At 54.1% G+C, this 20,165-nt stretch overlaps 1 protein-coding gene across 1 annotated transcript in view; it reads right to left on the bottom strand.

Annotated features, from left to right (window-relative positions):
* Window positions 1-20,165, bottom strand: part of Muc16 (mucin 16, cell surface associated) — a 71,994-nt gene that overhangs the window by 16,320 nt on the left and 35,509 nt on the right. The window contains exons 33-74 of the mRNA XM_071604489.1: window positions 19,787-19,959; window positions 19,618-19,653; window positions 19,021-19,145; window positions 18,821-18,888; window positions 17,547-17,719; window positions 17,359-17,413; window positions 16,791-16,944; window positions 16,562-16,629; window positions 15,832-16,004; window positions 15,644-15,698; window positions 15,067-15,232; window positions 14,840-14,907; window positions 13,560-13,732; window positions 13,380-13,426; window positions 12,792-12,956; window positions 12,564-12,631; window positions 11,823-11,995; window positions 11,578-11,689; window positions 11,066-11,231; window positions 10,842-10,909; window positions 10,101-10,273; window positions 9,928-9,967; window positions 9,335-9,500; window positions 9,135-9,202; window positions 7,861-8,033; window positions 7,673-7,727; window positions 7,097-7,262; window positions 6,871-6,938; window positions 6,143-6,315; window positions 5,955-6,009; window positions 5,378-5,543; window positions 5,150-5,217; window positions 4,409-4,581; window positions 4,221-4,275; window positions 3,659-3,824; window positions 3,430-3,497; window positions 2,686-2,858; window positions 2,517-2,552; window positions 1,930-2,054; window positions 1,703-1,770; window positions 935-1,107; window positions 796-831 (exon numbers count right to left, since the gene is read on the bottom strand). Of these exons, the coding sequence (XP_071460590.1) occupies window positions 796-831; window positions 935-1,107; window positions 1,703-1,770; window positions 1,930-2,054; window positions 2,517-2,552; window positions 2,686-2,858; window positions 3,430-3,497; window positions 3,659-3,824; window positions 4,221-4,275; window positions 4,409-4,581; window positions 5,150-5,217; window positions 5,378-5,543; window positions 5,955-6,009; window positions 6,143-6,315; window positions 6,871-6,938; window positions 7,097-7,262; window positions 7,673-7,727; window positions 7,861-8,033; window positions 9,135-9,202; window positions 9,335-9,500; window positions 9,928-9,967; window positions 10,101-10,273; window positions 10,842-10,909; window positions 11,066-11,231; window positions 11,578-11,689; window positions 11,823-11,995; window positions 12,564-12,631; window positions 12,792-12,956; window positions 13,380-13,426; window positions 13,560-13,732; window positions 14,840-14,907; window positions 15,067-15,232; window positions 15,644-15,698; window positions 15,832-16,004; window positions 16,562-16,629; window positions 16,791-16,944; window positions 17,359-17,413; window positions 17,547-17,719; window positions 18,821-18,888; window positions 19,021-19,145; window positions 19,618-19,653; window positions 19,787-19,959 (4,730 nt within the window). The remainder of the gene's footprint in view (window positions 1-795; window positions 832-934; window positions 1,108-1,702; window positions 1,771-1,929; window positions 2,055-2,516; window positions 2,553-2,685; window positions 2,859-3,429; window positions 3,498-3,658; window positions 3,825-4,220; window positions 4,276-4,408; window positions 4,582-5,149; window positions 5,218-5,377; window positions 5,544-5,954; window positions 6,010-6,142; window positions 6,316-6,870; window positions 6,939-7,096; window positions 7,263-7,672; window positions 7,728-7,860; window positions 8,034-9,134; window positions 9,203-9,334; window positions 9,501-9,927; window positions 9,968-10,100; window positions 10,274-10,841; window positions 10,910-11,065; window positions 11,232-11,577; window positions 11,690-11,822; window positions 11,996-12,563; window positions 12,632-12,791; window positions 12,957-13,379; window positions 13,427-13,559; window positions 13,733-14,839; window positions 14,908-15,066; window positions 15,233-15,643; window positions 15,699-15,831; window positions 16,005-16,561; window positions 16,630-16,790; window positions 16,945-17,358; window positions 17,414-17,546; window positions 17,720-18,820; window positions 18,889-19,020; window positions 19,146-19,617; window positions 19,654-19,786; window positions 19,960-20,165) is intronic.

Raw genomic sequence — 20,165 nt, 5'->3', positions numbered from 1 at the left:
ATCCTGGAGATGCTGCCTTCCCACCTGGGGCAGGCGGAGCCAGAGAGGGTGCTAAGAAGAATGCGGTGGTCATGGCTGCCGAGCAAAAAGGCCAGGAAGGAGATCCAAGGTGTGCTACCTCTTTAAGGGAACGGGGTCAGCTGTGGTGATTGCCGTGTATGAATTTGTGCCTTTCTCTGTACCCCATACAGCCTGGAGTCGGGGCCTCCTCCCTGGGGATACGTGTGCAGGGGTAGGCGACTTTGCCACCCCGATTCAGTCCCCATTCCTATGCATCTCCTCTGGACTCTTCCCCATCCAAAGAGTGGGTAATCAGGGAGGGCCGGCTGGTTGAGGAGCTCCCAGTTTGGGGGGCAGGGTGGAACCCAGGGATCTGGACTACTATGATTCACAAAATGAAGACAGAGCCCTCACCTGGAAAGGGTCAAAGTTCACTCCTAACCCCAGAGCGGCCGAGGCTTTACTTCAAGTACAGTCCTGGATGGAAGCTAACTAAGGATCTGCCGCAGCAGGGAAGGACAGCTGCATCCCAGCACGGCCCTTTACCAGGGAGTGGGTCCTCTAACTGCAGAAGTTGGGGGAACATACCCCAAGTGCTGGGCTGGGGCCTCCACCATCCAGGAGATGCCCGGGAGGAGATGCCGGGGTCTGGGAACTAGCAGGTACAGCTCCCTGTACATACTGGGTTGGACGGGGCTGGGATTGGGAGTGGAGGCAAGGAGCCCTGGCCTTGAAGGGCTTGGACCAGGCAGAAGGTTACAAGAGTGAGAGCTGAGAGAGACCCAGAATACTCACTGCTGGAGGTAGTGGTCGAGGCCTGGCGGGTATAGCCTGTACAGGTAGAAGGAGAAAGAGTTAGAGGGAAGGGCATCAGAGAAGAGAGAAAGACTGTGCAGAACTCACGGAACTGCTGTGAGAGATGGCAGCCCCTCACCATCAACATAGAGACTGTCCTTATCCAGGGTGTAGGTCCCCAGCTGGGAGATGCCCTGGGTGAGCTGGCTCAGTTCCTCGTACAACTGCTTTCTGTCCAGCCCAACACTTGTGGGGCCTGGGCGGTGGGTACAAGCAGCATCCACTCTGGTGGCAGCCCCATCCTTCTCTGGCCTGGGAAGAGCAAGTAAGAGAGACAGCTGTAAGTCGAGAGCCCAGGAAGGGGTCCTGAGTTTTGGGGGAGCAGGTCAGGAGGCAGCCAGAGGCAAAGACAAGTGTGGCAGAGAAGTGAGAGGCCAGACTAAGATCCTGTGAGGGACACTGAGGGCAGAGTCATGGACTCAGGAGTCTTTATTAAATGGCGAGACTTTGAGCCTGCATCCCATGGCATGTGGGCAGGAGTCAGACGCTGGGGACCAGAGAAGAGGTGCAGCTGCTGATTAAAACAGGCGGAGAATACAAGTTCGTGCTGAGAGAAATTGACACTCAGAGAAAATGGCCTCATTGGGAAAGGGAGTAGAGTGAGATTTTAGAATGACGACCATCACGTGGGAGATCCAGTATGGTTGATGGATCCTACAAAATCTAGGGGTGGGGTGGGGAGTTGAGGAGCGAAGTTGTAGTTTTAGGACACTCCTGGTGCTACAGCCAACACCTCCTGAATTCCACCTCTACTGAAGACAGCCAGAGGAGTGAAGGAAGGAAGTGACCAAACTCCTGAGCTGGGGAGCAGTTGAGGAAGTCATAGACTGGTACTGGAAGCACTCACCTGAGCAAAGTCAGTCTGCAGCCAGAGTACAGGGGACCCACACTGGTGTTCTTGAACAAGGGTCCGAGCTGTGGAGGAGAGAGAGGGGGAGTGGGTCAGCTGAGAGGTGGGCAATGGCATCATTGGTGGGTGAGGGGATCCTGGAGGATACAGGTGCATTAGAGGGTGGGACACAGGCAGGCTGGCTCCAGTGGGCAGGACCAGAGTGGGACAGGCACTGTGCTCACCAGGTGCTGCAGGACTCTCTGGGTGGTGTTGAAGGTCAAGGACCCTGGGGGCTGCATGTCGTCCTCATAGCGCAGGTTGGTGATGGTGAAGTTGAGGGTGAAGGACTCCAGGGGAGGTCCTGAGACTGCATCAGGGGAGGGAGAGGAGAGATACTCTGAGTAAAGTCTGCAGTGAACAAAGTGGGCAGGCAGGGTCTGTGGCCATAGTCCTTACACCAAGAAGCACATTGCTTGAGAAGTTTGCAATGGCTGAGGGTCCTTGGTGCCTAATGCCTAAACCAAGCCTTGATTGTCATATGCTACAAGCAGGAGGGAAGGATCTGGAAGCTACAAATCTCTGATGAAAGAAGTTATTACACACCTCTATTTTTTATGAATTTTTGAACCTACCTTTGTCTGTTTTCCAGCCAAATGACATTTAATGACCTTGGTGTGTGTCCAGGCAACAACACAAGGTAATCACAGATGAGACCTATCCCACTGGCTTTCCAGCCTGTGACCTGGATCCTATCCTCCCTGATAGCTGAAGATGTGGGCAGGGGTCCCCTGGAGGTCAAGGGACCATGACAGGGTCACTGTGGACTCACCACTGGGAGTAGTTGCTGTGGCCTGGTGGGTGTAACCTGCAGCAGGAGAGGGGGAGAGAGGCGCGGGGAAGAATGAATATGAACGTGTGAGTGGGTAAGGACGAAGCCTGCCCAGACGTGGAGGACGTGGGCTCTACCCTAGAGCACAGCATGGGTGGCCACTGCTCACCACTGACATAGAGACTGTTTTGGTCCAGGGCGTAGGGGCCCAGCTGGGTGATGCCATGGGTCAGTGGGCTCAGCTCCCAGTACAGCTTCTCTCTGTCCAGCTTGGGGCCCACGGGGTCAGGATGGTAGGTGCAGATAGCGTCCACCCTGGTGGCTGACCCATCCTTCTCAGACCTGGGGAGAGCAGGGGGGATGAGTGCATTTTCAGAGAAAGGTCCAGAGATACCTCTGATTAGGGCAGAAAAGTGACAGAGAAAATGAGGAGGCCCTGGAAGGGTGGGAAGCCAGCCTGGTCATCCTGTGCAGTGACTTCTGGACGGCCTCCCCCTGGGAGAGGAGTTGGCTGAAGGGAAAATGTTCTTGATGTTTGAAAATAAAAATGCAACCTCATGGCTTGGGGACAGGTGAGTCCCAGTGGGACAGTGGGAGAACTGGGGTTGTGCATTAAGGCAAATGTAGAAAGTGTGTCTGCCACAAGATACATCCTGGCAACAAAATCCATCATCTATAGGAAAAGCCCTTCTTGTAAAGGGGAGAAGGGAGGGAGGGGATGAGGGTCAGTGATGCTGATGTGCAGAATTTGAGACAGCTCAGACCTTCTGAGTGGTGTTGAAGGGTTAAGGGAGGCCTTGGTGCTGGAGCTGATACCTCCTGACCATCTCTGTGGAGGACGGAAGGACAGGAGGGCAGGAAGGAAGCACTCACACTGCTTGGGCCTGGGAGCACCAGTGACTCGAAGTCTCACCTGAGCAAAGTCAGTCTGCAGCCAGAGTACAGGGGACCCACACTGGTGTTCTTGAACAAGGGTCCGAGCTGTGGAGGAGACAGAGGGGGGAGTGGGTCAGCTGAGAGGTGGGCAATGGCATCATTGTGTGGGTGTGGGGATCCTGGAGGATACAGGTGCATCAGAGGGTGGGACACAGGCAGGCTGGCTCCAGTGGGCAGGACCCGAGTGGGACAGGCACTATGCTCACCAGGTGCTGCAGGACCCTCTGAGTGGTGTTGAAGGTCAAGGACCCTGGGGGCTGCATGTCGTCCTCGTAGCACAGGTTGGTGATGGTGAAGTTGAGGGTGAAGGACTCCAGGGGAGGTCCTGAGACTGCATCATGGGAGAAAGAGGAGAGGACCTTTGAGTCAGGTCTGGGGTGGACAAAGTGGCCATAGTCCTTACACCAAGGAGCACATTGCTTGAGAAGTTTGCAATGGCTGAGGGTCCTTGGTGCCTAATGTGTAAACCAAGCCTTGACTGTCACATGCTACAAGCAAGGAGGGAATGGTCTGCAAGCTACAATGCTCTTATGAAAGAATTTATTACACACATCTATTTTATGAATGTTTGAACCTACTTTTGTATGGTTTTGCACCGAAACAACATTTAATGACCTTGGTGTGTGTCCAGGCAACAACACAAGGTCATCAGAGCTGAGACCTATCCCACTGGCTTTCCAGACTGAGATCCGGATCCTACTCTCCCTGACAGCTGGAGATGTGGGCAGGGGTCTGCTGCTTGCCCCCTGGAGGTCAAGGGACCATGACAGGGTCACTGTGGACTCACCAGTGGGAGTAGTTGCTGTGGCCTGGTGGGAGTAACCTGCAGCAGGAGAGGGGGAGAGAGGTGCAGGGGAGAATGAATATGAACGTGTGAGTGGGTAAGGACGAAGCCCGCCCAGACGTGGAGGATGTGGGCTCTACCCTAGAGCACAGCATGGGTGGCCCCTGCTCACCATTGACATAGAGACTGTTCTGGTCCAGGGCGTAGGGGCCCAGCTGGGTGATAGCGTGGGTCAGTGGGCTCAGCTCCCAGTACAGCTTCTCTCTGTCCAGCTTGGGGCCCACGGGGTCAGGATGGTAGCTGCAGACAGCGTCCACCCTGGTGGCTGATCCATCCTTCTCAGACCTGGGGAGAGCAGGGGGGATGAGTGCATTTTCAGAGAAAGGTCCAGAGATACCTCTGATTAGGACAGAAAAGTGACAGAGAAAATGAGGAGGCCCTGGAAGGATGAGAGCTAGACTGATCATTTTGTGCACTGACTTCTGGACGGCCTCCCCCTGGGAGAGGAGTTGGCTGAAGGGAAACTGTTCCTGATTTTTTAGAATAAAAATTCAACCTTATCGCTTGGGGACAGGTGGGTCCCAGGTGGGACAGGTGAAGAACTGGAGTTGTGAATTAAGGCAAATGTAGAAAGTGTGTCTGTCACAAGATCCATCCTGGTAAGAGAATCCATCATCTAAAGAAATGCCCTTCTTGTAAAAGGGAGAAGGGAGGGAGGGGACGAGGGTCAGTCATGCTGATGGACAGAATTTGAGACAGGTCAGGAGGGGGAAGTGGAAGGGTTAAGGGAGGCCTTGGTGCTGGAGGTGATGCCTCCTGAGGCCATCTCTGAGGAGGACAGGAAGGACAGGGGGGCAGGAAGGAAGCACTCACACTCCGTGGCCCTGGGAGCACCAGTGACTCTAAGTCTCACCTGAGCAAAGTCAGTCTGCAGCCAGAGTACAGGGGACCCACACTGGTGTTCTTGAACAAGGGCTTGAGCTGTGAAGGAGAGAGAGGGGCGACTGGGTTAGCTGAGAGGTGGGCAATGGCATCATTGGTGGGAGAGGGGATCCTGGAGGATACACGTGCATCAGAGGGTGGGACACAGGCAGGCTGGCTCCAGTGGGCAGGACTAGAGTGGGACAGGCACTGTGCTCACCAGGTGCTGCAGGACCCTCTGAGTGGTGTTGAAAGTCAAGGACCCTGGGGGCTGCATGTCGTCCTCGTAGCGCAGGTTGGTGATGGTGAAGTTGAGGGTGAAGGACTCCAGGGGAGGTCCTGAGACTGCATCAGGGAAGGGAGAGGAGAGGTCCCCTGAGTCAGGTCTGGGGTGGACAATATGGGCAGGCAGGGTCTGTGGCCATAGTCTTTACACCAAGGAGCACACAAGTTGAGAAGTTTGCAATGGCTGAGGATCCTTGGTGCCTAATGTCTAAACGAAGCCTTGATTCTCACATGCTACAAGCAAGGAGGGAAGGGTCTGCAAGCTACAAAGCTCTGATGAAATAGTTTATCACACACCTCTATTTTTTATTAATTTTTGTAGTACTTTTGTCTTTTTTTACACCCAAACAACGTTTAATGTCCTTGGTGTGTGTCCAGGCAACAACACAAGGTGATCAGAGCTGAGACCTATCCCACTGGCTTTCCAGCCTGTGACCTGGATCCTACCCTCCCTGACAGCTGGAGATGTGGGCAGGGTCTGCTAAATGCCCTTGTCGTCAAGGGACCATGACAGGGTCACTGTGGACTCACCACTGGGAGTAGTTGCTGTGGCCTGGTGGGTGTAACCTGCAGCAGGAGAGGGGGAGAGAGGCGCGAGGGAGAATGAATATGAACGTGTGAGTGGGTAAGGACAAAGCCTGCCCAGACGTGGAGGATGTGGGCTCTGCCCTAGAGCACAGCATGGGTGGCCCCTGCTCACCATTGACATAGAGACTGTTCTGGTCCAGGGCGTAGGGGCCCAGCTGGGTGATGCCGTGGGTCAATGGGCTCAGCTCCCAGTACAGCTTCTCTCTGTCCAGCTTGGGGCCCACAGGGTCAGGATGGTAGGTGCAGACAGCGTCCACCCTGGTGGCTGACCCATCCTTCTCAGACCTGGGGAGAGCACGGGGCATGAGTGCATTTTCAAAGACAGGTCCAGAGATACCTCTGATTAGGGCAGAAAAGTGACAGAGAAAATGAGGAGGCCCTGGAAAGGTGGGAAGCCAGCCTGGTCATCTTGTGCAGTGACTTCTGGTCGGCCTCCCCCTGGGAGAGGAGTCGGTTGAAAGGAAAAAGTCCCTGAAGGTGGAGAATAAAAAGGCAACCTCATGGCTTGGGGACAGGTGAGTCCCAGGTGACAGGCGGAAAACTGGAGTTGGGGATTAAAGCAAACGTAGAAAGTATATACATCCTGGTAAGAGAATCCATCATCTAAAGGAAAAGCCCTTCTTGTAAAAGGGAGAAGGGAGGGAGGGGACAAGGGTCAGTTACACTGATGGACAGAATTAGAGACAGGTCTGGAGGGGGAAGTGGAAGGGTTAAGGGAGGCCTTGTTGCTGGAGCTGTTGCCCCCTGAGACCATCTCTGTGGAGGACAGGAAGGACGGGGGGCAGGAAGGAAGCACCCACACTGCTTGGGCCTGGGAGCACCAGTGACTCTAAGTCTCACCTGAGCAAAGTCAGTCTGCAGCCAGAGTAGAAGGGACCCACACTGGTGTTCTTGAACAAGGGCCTGAGCTGTGGAGGAGAGAGAGGGAGAGTGGGTCAGCTGAGAGGTGGGCAATGGCATCATTGGTGGGTGTGGGGATCCTGGAGGATACAGGTGCATTAGAGGGTGGGACACAGGCAGGCTGGCTCCAGTGGGCAGGCCAGAGTGGGACAGGCACTGTGCTCACCAGGTGCTGCAGAGTCTTCTCTGTGGTGTTGAAGGTCAAGGACCCTGGAGGCTGCATGTCGTCCTCGAAGCGCAGGTTTATGATGGTGAAGTTGAGGGTGAAGGACTCCAGGGGAGGTCCTGAGGCTGCATCAGGGGAGGGAGAGGAAAGGTCTCCTGAGTCAGGTCTGGGGTGGACAAAGTGTGCAGGCAGGGTCTGCCAATAGTCCTTACACCAAGAAGCACAGTGCTTGAGAAATTTGCAATGGCTGAGGATCCTTTGTGCCTAATGTCTAAACCAAGCCTTGATTGTCACATGCTACAAGCACGGAGGGAAGGATCAGAAACTACAAATCTTTGATGAAATAGTTTATCACACAACTCTATTTTTCATGTATTTTTCAACCTACTTTTGTCTGTTTTTTCACCCAAACGACATTTAATGACCTTGTGTCTATCTAGGCAACAACACAAGGTGATCAGAGCTGAGACCTATCCCACTGGTTTCCAGCCTGAGAACCAGATCCTACCCTCCATGACAGCTGGAGATGTGGGCAGGGGTCTGCTGCTTGCCCCCTGGAGGTCAAGGGACCATGACAGGGTCACTGTGGACTCACCAGTGGGAGTAGTTGCTGTGGCCTGGTGGGTGTAACCTGCAGCAGGAGAGGGGGAGAGAGGCGCGAGGCAGAATGAATATGAAAGTGTGAGGGGGTAAGGACAAAGCCTGCCCAGACGTGGAGGACGTGGGCTCTACCCTACAGCACAGCATGGGTGGCCCCTGCTCACCATTGACATAGAGACTGTTCTGGTCCAGGGTGTAGGGGCCCAGCTGGGTGATGCCGTGGGTCAGTGGGCTCAGCTCCCAGTACAGCTTCTCTCTGTCCAGCCTAGGGCCCACGGGGTCAGGATGGTAGGTGCAGACAGCGTCCACCCTGGTGGCTGATCCATCCTTCTCAGACCTGGGGAGAGCAGGGGGGATGAGTGCATTTTCAGAGAAAGGTCCAGAGATACCTCTGAGTAGGGCAGAAAACTGACAGAGAAAATGAGGCAGCCCTGGAAGTGTGGGAAGCCAGCCTGGTCATCTTGTGCACTGACTTCTGGACGGCCTCCCCCTGGGAGAGGAGTCGGCTGACGGGAAAATGTTCCTGAAGGTGGAGAATAAGAATCCAATCTCATGGCTTGGGGATAGGTGAGTTCTGGGTGGGACAGGTGGAGAACTAGAGTTGGGGATTTATGCAAACGTAGAAAGTATACTCATCCTGGCAAGAGAATCCATCATCTAGAGGAAATGCCCTTCTTGGGAGAAGGGAGGCGGGAGACGAGGGTCAGTGATGCTGATGGACAGAATTTGAGACAGGTCAGGAGGAGAGAGTGGAAGGGTTAAAGGAGGCCTTGTGGCTAGAGCCTGTTGGAGCCTACTAACAGGAGGTCTCGCTGAGTGACTGGCATTTCCTTTCCATGATCAGAAGACGCTCTGTGGGTCACTTTCATAGTGATCTGTTTATTGACTGGCCTGATCCTCCAAGTAGCAAAATTGTCTTCAGATGTAGGTGTGTTGCCCATGGATTGAGCTACCTGTTCCTTTGTGATGTTACCCCATTTCCCTGTTTGGAATAGAATGTTCCTTGGAAATGCCCTTTGTGTGTCCCTTCTCTTGTTCTGCCTTTGGGTGTGGCCTTCCTAGATGTCAGTCAACCTGCTGACTGCAGACATCAGGAAACTAGACTCCGCCCCCTGAATACTGACCCCAGCTTAATTTGAGTGGCTTTACCTCAATAAAATATTAAGCAGGAGCTTACTCTCTCTTTCTGGGGACCCTGAAAGTCAGAGGAGGGGGTCACAGGACTCCCAAAGAAAACGGCATCTTGTCTCTTGTGTGTTTATTTCACACAGCCATTTCCCCTGGAGTGACCCTGAGTGTTTTTGTTGCAAGGAACCCAACAGGAGCTGACACCTCCTGAGACCATCTCTGTGGAGGACAGGAAGGACAGGGGGGCAGGAAGGAAGCACATTGGTGCTCATTGCTTGGGCCTGGGAGCACCAGTGACTCTAAGTCTCACCTGAGCAAAGTCAGTCTGCAGCCAGAGTACAGGGGACCCACACTGGTGTTCTTGAACAAGGGTCCGAGCTGTGGAGGAGACAGAGGTGGGGAGTGGGTCAGCTGAGAGGTGGCCTGGAGGATACAGGTGCATCAGAGGGTGGGACACAGGCAGGCTGGCTCCAGTGGGCAGGACAAGAGTGGGACAGGCACTGTGCTCACCTGGTGCTGTAGGACCCTCTGAGTGGTGTTGAAAGTCAAGGACCCTGGGGGCTGCATGTCGTCCTTGTAGCGCAGGTTGGTGATGGTGAAGTTGAGGGTGAAGGACTCCAGGGGAGGTCCTGAGGCTGCATCAGGGGAGCGAGAGGAGAGGTCCCCTAAGTCAGGTCTGGGGTGGACAATGTGGGCAGGCAGGGTCTGGCCATAGTCCTTACACCAAGGAGCACACTGCTTGAGGATGTAGGAATGGCTGAGGGTCCTTGTTGCCTAATGTCTAAACCAAGCCTTGACTGTCACATGCTGCAAGCAAGAAGGGAAGGATCTGGAAGCTACTAAGCTCTGATGAAATAGTTTATCCCACACCTCTATTTTTCATGTATTTTTCAACCTACTTTTTTTGTGTTTTTCCACTCAAATGACATTTATTAATTTGGTGTGTGTCCAGACAACAACACAAGGTGATCAGAGCTGAGACCTATCCCACTGGCTTTCAGCCTGTGACCCGGATCCTACCCTCCCTGACAGCTGGAGATGTGGGCAGGGGTCTGCTGCTTGCCCCCTGGAGGTCAAGGGAACATGAAAGGGTCACTGTGGACTCACCAGTGGGAGTAGTTGCTGTGGCCTGGTGGGTGTAACCTGCAGCAGGAGAGGGGGAGAGAGGCGCAGGGGAGAATGAATATGAACGTGTGAGTGGGTAAGGACAAAGCCAGCCCAGACGTGGAGGACGTGGGCTCTACCCTAGAGCACAGCATGGGTGGCCACTGCTCACCATTGACATAGAGACTGTTCTGGTCCAGGGCGTAGGGGCCCAGCTGGGTGATGCCGTGGGTCAGTGGGCTCAGCTCCCAGTACAGCTTCTCTCTGTCCAGCTTGGGGCCGACTGGGTCAGGACGGTAGGTGCAGACAGCGTCCACCCTGGTGGCTGACCCATCCTTCTCAGACCTGGGGAGAGCAGGGGGCATGAGTGCATTTTCAGAGAAAGGTCCAGAGATACCTCTGATTAGGGCAGAAAAGTGACAGAGAAAATGAGGAGGCCCTGGAAGTGTGGGAAGCCAGCCTGGTCATCTTGTGCACTGACTTCTGGACGGCCTCCCCCTGGGAGAGGAGTTGGCTGATGGGAAAATGTTCCTGAAGGTGGAGAATAAAAATCCAACCTCATGGCTTGGGGACAGGTGGGTCCCAGGTGGGACAGGTGGGGAACTGGAGTTGGAGATTTAGGCAAATGTAGAAAGTGTGTCTGTCACAAGGTACATCCTGGTAAGAGAATCCATCATCTAAAGGAAATGCTCTTCTTGTAAAAGGGAGAAGGGAGGGACGGATGAGGGTCAGTGATGCTGATGGACAGAGTTTGAGACAGGTCTGGAGGGGGAAGTGGAAGGGTTAAGGGAGGCCTTGGTGCTGGAGCTGGTGCCTCCTCAGGCCATCTCTGAGGAGGACAGGAAGGACAGGGGGGCAGGAAGGAAGCATCCACACTGCTTGGGCTGGGAGCACCAATGACTCTAAGTCTCACCTGAGCAAAGTCAGTCTGCAGCCAGAGTACAGGGGACCCGCACTGGTGTTTGTGAACAAGGGTCCGAGCTGTGGAGGAGAGAGAGGGGGGAGTGGGTCAGCTGAGAGGTGGGCAATGGCATCATTGGTGGGTGAAGGTATCCTGGAGGATACAGGTGCATCCGAGGGTGGGACATAGGCTGGCTCCAGTGGGCAGGACCAGAGTGGGACAGGCACTGTGCTCACCAGGTGCTGAAGGACCTTCTGAGTGGTGTTGAAGGTCAAGGACCCTGGGGGCTGCATGTCGTCCTCGTAGCGCAGGTTGGTGACGGTGAAGTTGAGGGTGAAGGACTCCAGGGGAGGTCCTGAGACTGCATCAGGGGAGGGAGAGGAGAGATACTCTGAGTAAAGTCTGCAGTGAACAAAGTGGGCAGGCAGGGTCTGTGGCCATAGTCCTTACACCATGGAGCACATTGCTTGAGAAGTTTGCAATGGCTGAGGGTCCTTGGTGCCTAATGCCTAAACCAAGCCTTGATTGTCACATGCTACAAGCAGGAGGGAAGGATCTGGAAGCTACAAATCTCTGATGAAAGAAGTTATTACACACTTCTATTTTTTTATGAATTTTTGAACCTACCTTTGTCTGTTTTCCAGCCAAACGACATTTAATGACCTTGGTGTGTGTCCAGGCAACAACACAAGGTGATCACAGCTGAGATCTATCCCACTGGCTTTCCAGCCTGTGACCCGGATCCTACCCTCCCTGACAGCTGGAGATGTGGGCAGGGGTCCCCTGGAGGTCAAGGGACCATGACAGGGTCACTGTGGACTCACCAGTGGGACTCGTTGCTGTGGCCTGGTGGGTGTAACCTGCAGCAGGAGAGGGGGAGAGAGGCGCAGGGGAGAATGAATATGAACGTGTGAGTGGGTAAGGACAAAGCCAGCCCAGACGTGGAGGACGTGGGCTCTACCCTAGAGCACAGCATGGGTGGCCCCTGCTCACCACTGACATAGAGACTGTTTTGGTCCAGGGCATAGGGGCCCAGCTTGGTGATGCCATGGGTCAGTGGGCTCAGCTCCCAGTACAGCTTCTCTCTGTCCAGCTTGGGGCCCACGGGGTCAGGATGGTAGGTGCAGATAGCGTCCACCCTGGTGGCTGACCCATCCTTCTCAGACCTGGGGAGAGCAGGGGGCATGAGTGCATTTTCAGAGAAAGGTCCAGAGATACCTCTGATTAGGGCAGAAAAGTGACAGAGAAAATGAGGAGGCCCTGGAAGGATGAGAGCTAGACTGATCATTTTGTGCACTGACTTCTGGATGGCCTCCCCCTGGGAGAGGAGTTGGCTGAAGGGAAACTGTTCCTGATTTTTTAGAATAAAAATGCAACCTTATCGCTTGGGGACAGGTGGGTCCCAGGTGGGACAGGTGAAGAACTGGAGTTGTGGATTAAGGCAAATGTAGAAAGTGTGTCTGTCACAAGATCCATCCTGGTAAGAGAATCCATCATCTAAAGAAGTGCCCTTCTTGTAAAAGGGAGAAGGGAGGGAGGGGACGAGGGTCAGTGATGCTGATGGACAGAATTTGAGACAGGTCAGGAGGGGGAAGTGGAAGGGTTAAGGGAGGCCTTGGTGCTGGAGGTGATGCCTCCTGAGGCCATCTCTGTGGATAACAGGAAGGACAGGGGGGCAGGAAGGAAGCACTCACACTCCGTGGCCCTGGGAGCACCAGTGACTCTAAGTCTCACCTGAGCAAAGTCAGTCTGCAGCCAGAGTAGAAGGGACCCACACTGGTGTTCTTGAACAAGGGCTTGAGCTGTGGAGGAGAGAGAGGGGCGACTGGGTTAGCTGAGAGATGGGCAATGGCATCATTGGTGGGAGAGGGGATCCTGGAGGATACAGGTGCATCAGAGGGTGGGACACAGGCAGGCTGGCTCCAGTGGGCAGGACAAGAGTGGGACAGGCATTGTGCTCACCAGGTTCTGTAGGACCTTCTGAGTGGTGTTGAAGGTCAAGGACCCTGGGGGCTGCATGTTGTCCTCGTAGCGCAGTTTGGTGATGGTGAAGTTGAGGGTGAAGGACTCCAGGGGAGGTCCTGAGGCTGAATTAGGGGAGGGAGAGGAGAGGTCCCCTGAGTCAGTCTGGGGTGGACAATGTGGGCAGGCAGGGTCTGTGGCCATGGGCCTCACACCAAGGAGCACATCGGTTGAGGATGTAGGAATGGCTGAGGGTCGTTGGTGCCTAATGCCTAAACCAAGCCTTGATTGTTACATGCTGCAAGTAAGAAGGGAAGGTTCTGCAAGCTACAATGCTCTGTTGAAAGAATTTATTACACATCTCTATTTTTTATGAATTTTCGAACCTACTTTTGTCTGTTTTTCCACCCAAACGACATTTAATGACCTTGGTGTGTGTCCAGGCATCAATACAAGGTGATCAGAGCTGAGACCTATCCCACTGACTTTCCAGCCTGTGACTTGGATCCTATCCTCCCTGACAGCTGGAGATGTGGGCAGGGGTCTGCTGCTTGCCCCAAGGAGGTCAAGGGACCATGACAAAGTCACTGTGGACTCACCAGTGGGAGTAGTTGCTGTGGCCTGGTGGGTGTAACCTGCAGCAGGAGAGGGGGAGAGAGGCGCGAGGGAGAATGAATATGAACGTGTGAGTGGGTATGGACGAAGTCCGCCCAGACATGGAGGATGTGGGCTCTACCCTAGAGCACAGCAAGGGTGGCCCCTGCTCACCATTGACATAGAGACTGTTCTGGTCCAGGGCGTAGGGGCCCAGCTGGGTGATGCCGTGGGTCAGTGGGATCAATTCCCAGTACAGCTTCTCTCTGTCCAGCTTGGGGTCCACGGGGTCAGGATGGTAGGTGCAGACAGCGTCCACCCTGGTGGCTGACCCAACCTTCTCAGACCTGGGGAGAGCAGGGGGGATGAGTGCATTTTCAGAGAAAGGTCCAGATATACCTCTCAGGAGAAAAGTGACAGAGAAAATGAGGAGGCCCTGCAAGGGTGGGAAGCCAGCCTGGTCATCCTGTGCACTGACTTCTGGATGGCCTCCCCCTGGAAGAGGAGATGTCTGACCGGATAATGTTCCTGAAGGTGGAGAATGAAATTGCAACCTCATGGTTTGGGGACAGGAGGGTTCCAGGTGGGACAGGTGGAGACATGGAGTTGGGGATTTAGGCAAATGGAGAAAGTGTGTTTGTCACAGATACATCCTGGCAACAGAATCCATCATCTAGAGGAAATTTAAAAGGGAGAAGGGAGGGAGGGGACGAGGGTCAGTGATGCTGATGGACAGAATTTGAGACAGGTCAGGAGGAGAGAGTGGAAGGGTTAAAGGAGGCCTTGTGGCTAGAGCCTGTTAGAGCCTACTAACAGGAGGTCTCGCTGAGTGGCTGTCATTTCCTTCCCATTATCAGAAGAGGCTTTGTAGGTCACTTTTGTAGTGACCTGGATATTGACTGCCCCGATCCTCAAAATAGCAAAATTGTCTTCAGACGTAGGTGTGTTGCCCATGGATTGAGCTACGCTCACCTGTTCCTTTGTGATGTTACCCCTTTGCCCTGTTTGGAATAGAAAGTTCCTTGGAAATGCCCTTTGTGTGACCCCTTCTCTTGTTCTGCCTTTGGGTGTGGCCTTCCTAGATGTCAGTCAACCTGCTGATAGCAGACATCACGAAGCTAGGCACAGCTACCCGAATGTTGACCCCTTGCATCATTTGAATGGCTTTACCTCAATAAAAGGATTAAGCAGGAGCTTACTCTCTCTCATTCTGGGGACCCTTAAGGTCAGAAGAGCTCTCACAGGACCCCCAAAGAAAAAGGTATCTCTGTCTCTTGTGTGTTTATTTCATGTAGCCATTTCCCTGGAGTGACCCTGAGTTTTTTTAATGCAAGGAACGCAACAGGAGCTGATGCCTCCTGAGACCATTTTTGCAGAGGACAGAAGGACAGAAGGGCAGGAAGGAAGCACCCACACTGCTTGGGCCTGGGAGCACCAGTGATCCCAAGTCTCACCTGAGCAAAGTCAGTCTGCATCCAGAGTACAGGGGACCCACACTGGTGTTCTTGAACAAGGGTCCGAGCTGTGGAGGAGAGAGAGGGGGAGTGAGTCAGCTGAGAGGTGGGCAATGGCATCATTGGTGGGTGAGGGGATCCTGGAGGATACAGGTGCATTAGAGGGTGGGACAGAGGCAGGCTGGCTCCAGTGGGCAGGACCAGAGTGGGACAGGCACTGTGCTCACCAGGTGCTGCAGGACCCTCTGAGTGGTGTTGAAGGTCAAGGACCCTGGGGGCTGCATGTCGTCCTCGTAGCGCAGGTTGGTGATGGTGAAGTTGAGGGTGAAGGACTCCAGGGGAGGTCCTGAGACTGCATCAGGGAAGGGAGAGGAGAGGTCCCCTGAGTCAGGTCTGGGGTGGACAATATGGGCAGGCAGGGTCTGTGGCCATAGTCTTTACACCAAGGAGCACACAAGTTGAGAAGTTTGCAATGGCTGAGGATCCTTTGTGCCTAATGTCTAAATGAAGCCTTGATTCTCACATGCTACAAGCAAGGAGGGAAGGGTCTGCAAGCTACAAAGCTCTGATGAAATAGTTTATCACACACCTCTATTTTTTATTAATTTTTGTAGTACTTTTGTCTTTTTTTACACCCAAACAACGTTTAATGTCCTTGGTGTGTGTCTAGGCAACAACACAAGGTGATCAGAGCTGAGACCTATCCCACTGGCTTTCCAGCCTGTGACCTGGATCCTACCCTCCCTGACAGCTGGAGATGTGGGCAGGGTCTGCTAAATGCCCTTGTCGTCAAGGGACCATGACAGGGTCACTGTGGACTCACCACTGGGAGTAGTTGCTGTGGCCTGGTGGGTGTAACCTGCAGCAGGAGAAGGGGAGAGAGGCGCGAGGGATAATAAATATGAAAGTGTGAGGGGGTAAGGACAAAGCCTGCCCAGACGTGGAGGACGTGGGCTCTACCCTAGAGCACAGCAAGGGTGGCCCCTGCTCACCATTGACATAGAGACTGTTCTGGTCCAGGGCGTAGGGGCCCAGCTGGGTGATGCCATGGGTCAGTGGGCTCAGCTCCCAGTACAGCTTCTCTCTGTCCAGCTTGGGGCCCACGGGGTCAGGATGGTAGGTGCAGACAGCGTCCACCCTGGTGGCTGACCCATCCTTCTCAGACCTGGGGAGAGCAGGGGGCATGAGTGCATTTTCAAAGACAGGTCCAGAGATACCTCTGATTAGGGCAGAAAAGTGACAGAGAAAATGAGGAGGTCCTGGAAAGGTGGGAAGCCAGCCTGGTCATCCTGTACAGTGACTTCTGGACGGCCTCCCCCTGGGAGAGGAGTCGGTTGAAAGGAAAAAGTCCCTGAAGGTGGAGAATAAAAAGGCAACCTCATGGCTTGGGGACAGGTGAGTCCCAGGTGGGACAGGTGGAAAACTGGAGTTGGGGATTAAAGCAAACGTAGAAAGTATATACATCCTGGTAAGAGAATCCATCATCTAAAGGATATGCCCATCTTGTAAAAGGGAGAAGGGAGGGAGGGGACGAGGGTCAGTGATGCTGATGGACAGAATTAGAGACAGGTCAGGAGGGGGAAGTGGAAGGGCTAAGGGAGGCCTTGTTGCTGGAGCTGTTGCCCCCTGAGACCATCTCTGAGGAGGACAGGAAGGACGGGGGGCAGGAAGGAAGCACCCACACTGCTTGGGCCTGGGAGCACCAGTGACTCTAAGTCTCACCTGAGCAAAGTCAGTCTGCAGCCAGAGTAGAAGGGACCCACACTGGTGTTCTTGAACAAGGGTCCGAGCTGTGGAGGAGAGAGAGGGGGGAGTGGGTCAGCTGAGAGGTGGGCAATGGCATCATTGTGTGGGTGTGGGGATCCTGGAGGACACACGTGCATCAGAGGGTAGGACACAGGGAGGCTGGCTCCAGTGGGCAGCACCAGAGTGGGACAGGCACTGTGCTCACCAGGTGCTGCAGAGTCTTCTCTGTGGTGTTGAAGGTCAAGGACCCTGGAGGCTGCATGTTGTCCTCGTAGCGCAGGTTGGTGATGGTGAAGTTGAGGGTGAAGGACTCCAGGGGAGGTCCTGAGGCTGCATCAGGGGAGGGAGAGGAAAGGTCTCTTGAGTGAGGTCTGGGGTGGACAAAGTGTGCAGGCAGGGTCTGCCAATAGTCCTTACACCAAGAAGCACAGTGCTTGAGAAATTTGCAATGGCTGAGGATCCTTTGTGCCTAATGTCTAAACCAAGCCTTGATTGTCAAATGCTACAAGCAAGGAGGGAAGGATCAGAAACTACAAATCTTTGATGAAATAATTTATCACACAACTCATGTATTTTTCAACCTACTTTTGTCTGTTTTTTCACCCAAATGACATTTAATGACCTTGTGTCTGTCTAGGCAACAACACAAGGTGATCAGAGCTGAGACCTATCCCACTGGTTTCCAGCCTGAGAACCAGATCCTACCCTCCCTGACAGCTGGAGATGTGGGCAGGGGTCTGCTGCTTGCCCCATGGAGGTCAAGGGACCATGACAGGGTCACTGTGAACTCACCACTGGGAGTAGTTGCTGTGGCCTGGTGGGTGTAACCTGCAGCAGGAGAAGGGGAGAGAGGCGCGAGGGAGAATGAATATGAAAGTGTGAGGGGGTAAGGACAAAGCCTGCCCAGACGTGGAGGACGTGGGCTCTACCCTAGAGCACAGCATGGGTGGCCCCTGCTCACCATTGACATAGAGACTGTTCTGGTCCAGGGCGTAGGGGCCCAGCTGGGTGATGCCGTGGGTCAGTGGGCTCAGCTCCCAGTACAGCTTCTCTCTGTCCAGCCTAGGGCCCACGGGGTCAGGATGGTAGGTGCAGACAGCGTCCACCCTGGTGGCTGATCCATCCTTCTCAGACCTGGGGAGAGCAGGGGGGATGAGTGCATTTTCAGAGAAAGGTCCAGAGATACCTCTGAGTAGGGCAGAAAACTGACAGAGAAAATGAGGCAGCCCTGGAAGTGTGGGAAGCCAGCCTGGTCATCTTGTGCACTGACTTCTGGACGGCCTCCACCTGCGAGAGGAGTCAGCTGATGGGAAAATGTTCCTGAAGGTGGAGAATAAGAATCCAATCTCATGGCTTGGGGATAGGTGAGTTCCGGGTGGGACAGGTGGAGAACTGGAGTTGGGGATTTATGCAAACGTAGAAAGTATACTCATCCTGGCAAGAGAATCCATCATCTAGAGGAAATGCCCTTCTTGGGAGAAGGGAGGCGGGAGACGAGGGTCAGTGATGCTGATGGACAGAATTTGAGACAGGTCAGGAGGAGAGAGTGGAAGGGTTAAAGGAGGCCTTGTGGCTAGAGCCTGTTGGAGCCTACTAACAGGAGGTCTCGCTGAGTGACTGGCATTTCCTTTCCATGATCAGAAGACGCTCTGTGGGTCACTTTCATAGTGACCTGTTTATTGACTGGCCTGATCCTCCAAGTAGCAAAATTGTCTTCAGACGTAGGTGTGTTGCCCATGGATTGAGCTACCTGTTCCTTTGTGATGTTACCCCATTTCCCTGTTTGGAATAGAATGTTCCTTGGAAATGCCCTTTGTGTGTCCCTTCTCTTGTTCTGCCTTTGGGTGTGGCCTTCCTAGATGTCAGTCAACCTGCTGACTGCAGACATCAGGAAACTAGACTCAGCCCCCTGAATACTGACCCCAGCTTCATTTGAGTGGCTTTACCTCAATAAAATATTAAGCAGGAGCTTACTCTCTCTTTCTGGGGACCCTGAAAGTCAGAGGAGGGGGTCACAGGACTCCCAAAGAAAACGGCATCTTGTCTCTTGTGTGTTTATTTCACACAGCCATTTCCCCTGGAGTGACCCTGAGTGTTTTTGTTGCAAGGAACCCAACAGGAGCTGACACCTCCTGAGACCATCTCTGTGGAGGACAGGAAGGACAGGGGGGCAGGAAGGAAGCACGTTGGTGCTCATTGCTTGGGCCTGGGAGCACCAGTGACTCTAAGTCTCACCTGAGCAAAGTCAGTCTGCAGCCAGAGTACAGGGGACCCACACTGGTGTTCTTGAACAAGGGTCCGAGCTGTGGAGGAGACAGAGGTGGGGAGTGGGTCAGCTGAGAGGTGGCCTGGAGGATACAGGTGCATCAGAGGGTGGGACACAGGCAGGCTGGCTCCAGTGGGCAGGACAAGAGTGGGACAGGCACTGTGCTCACCTGGTGCTGTAGGACCCTCTGAGTGGTGTTGAAAGTCAAGGACCCTGGGGGCTGCATGTCGTCCTTGTAGCGCAGGTTGGTGATGGTGAAGTTGAGGGTGAAGGACTCCAGGGGAGGTCCTGAGGCTGCATCAGGGGAGGGAGAGGAGAGGTCCCCTGAGTCAGGTCTGGGGTGGACAATGTGGGCAGGCAGGGTCTGGCCATAGTCCTTACACCAAGGAGCACACTGCTTGAGGATGTAGGAATGGCTGAGGGTCCTTGTTGCCTAATGTTTAAACCAAGCCTTGACTGTCACATGCTGCAAGCAAGAAGGGAAGGATCTGGAAGCTACTAAGCTCTGATGAAATAGTTTATCCCACACCTCTATTTTTAATGTATTTTTCAACCTACTTTTTTTGTGTTTTTCCACTCAAACGACATTTATTAATTTGGTGTGTGTCCAGACAACAACACAAGGTGATCAGAGCTGAGACCTATCCCACTGGCTTTCAGCCTGTGACCCGGATCCTACCCTCCCTGACAGCTGGAGATGTGGGCAGGGGTCTGCTGCTTGCCCCCTGGAGGTCAAGGGACCATGACAGGGTCACTGTGGACTCACCAGTGGGAGTAGTTGCTGTGGCCTGGTGGGTGTAACCTGCAGCAGGAGAGGGGGAGAGAGGCGCAGGGGAGAATGAATATGAAAGTGTGAGTGGGTAAGGACAAAGCCTGCCCAGACGTGGAGGACGCGGGCTCTACCCTACAGCACAGCACGGGTGGCCCCTGCTCACCATTGACATAGAGACTGTTCTGGTCCAGGGCGTAGGGGCCCAGCTGGGTGATGCCATGGGTCAGTGGGCTCAGCTCCCAGTACAGCTTCTCTCTGTCCAGCTTGGGGCCCACGGGGTCAGGACGGTAGGTGCAGACAGCGTCCACCCTGGTGGCTGACCCATCCTTCTCAGACCTGGGGAGAGCAGGGGGCATGAGTGCATTTTCAGAGAAAGGTCCAGAGATACCTCTGATTAGGGCAGAAAAGTGACAGAGAAAATGAGGAGGCCCTGGAAGTGTGGGAAGCCAGCCGGGTAATCTTGTGCACTGACTTCTGGATGGCCTCCCCCTGGGAGAGGAGTTGGCTGATGGGAAAATGTTCCTGAAGGTGGAGAATAAAAA

The sequence above is a fragment of the Marmota flaviventris genome, chromosome 1 (genome assembly GCF_047511675.1).
Source record: "Marmota flaviventris isolate mMarFla1 chromosome 1, mMarFla1.hap1, whole genome shotgun sequence".
Classification (NCBI taxonomy): domain Eukaryota; kingdom Metazoa; phylum Chordata; class Mammalia; order Rodentia; family Sciuridae; genus Marmota; species Marmota flaviventris.
This window is presented reverse-complemented; position numbering and strand designations above follow the sequence as displayed.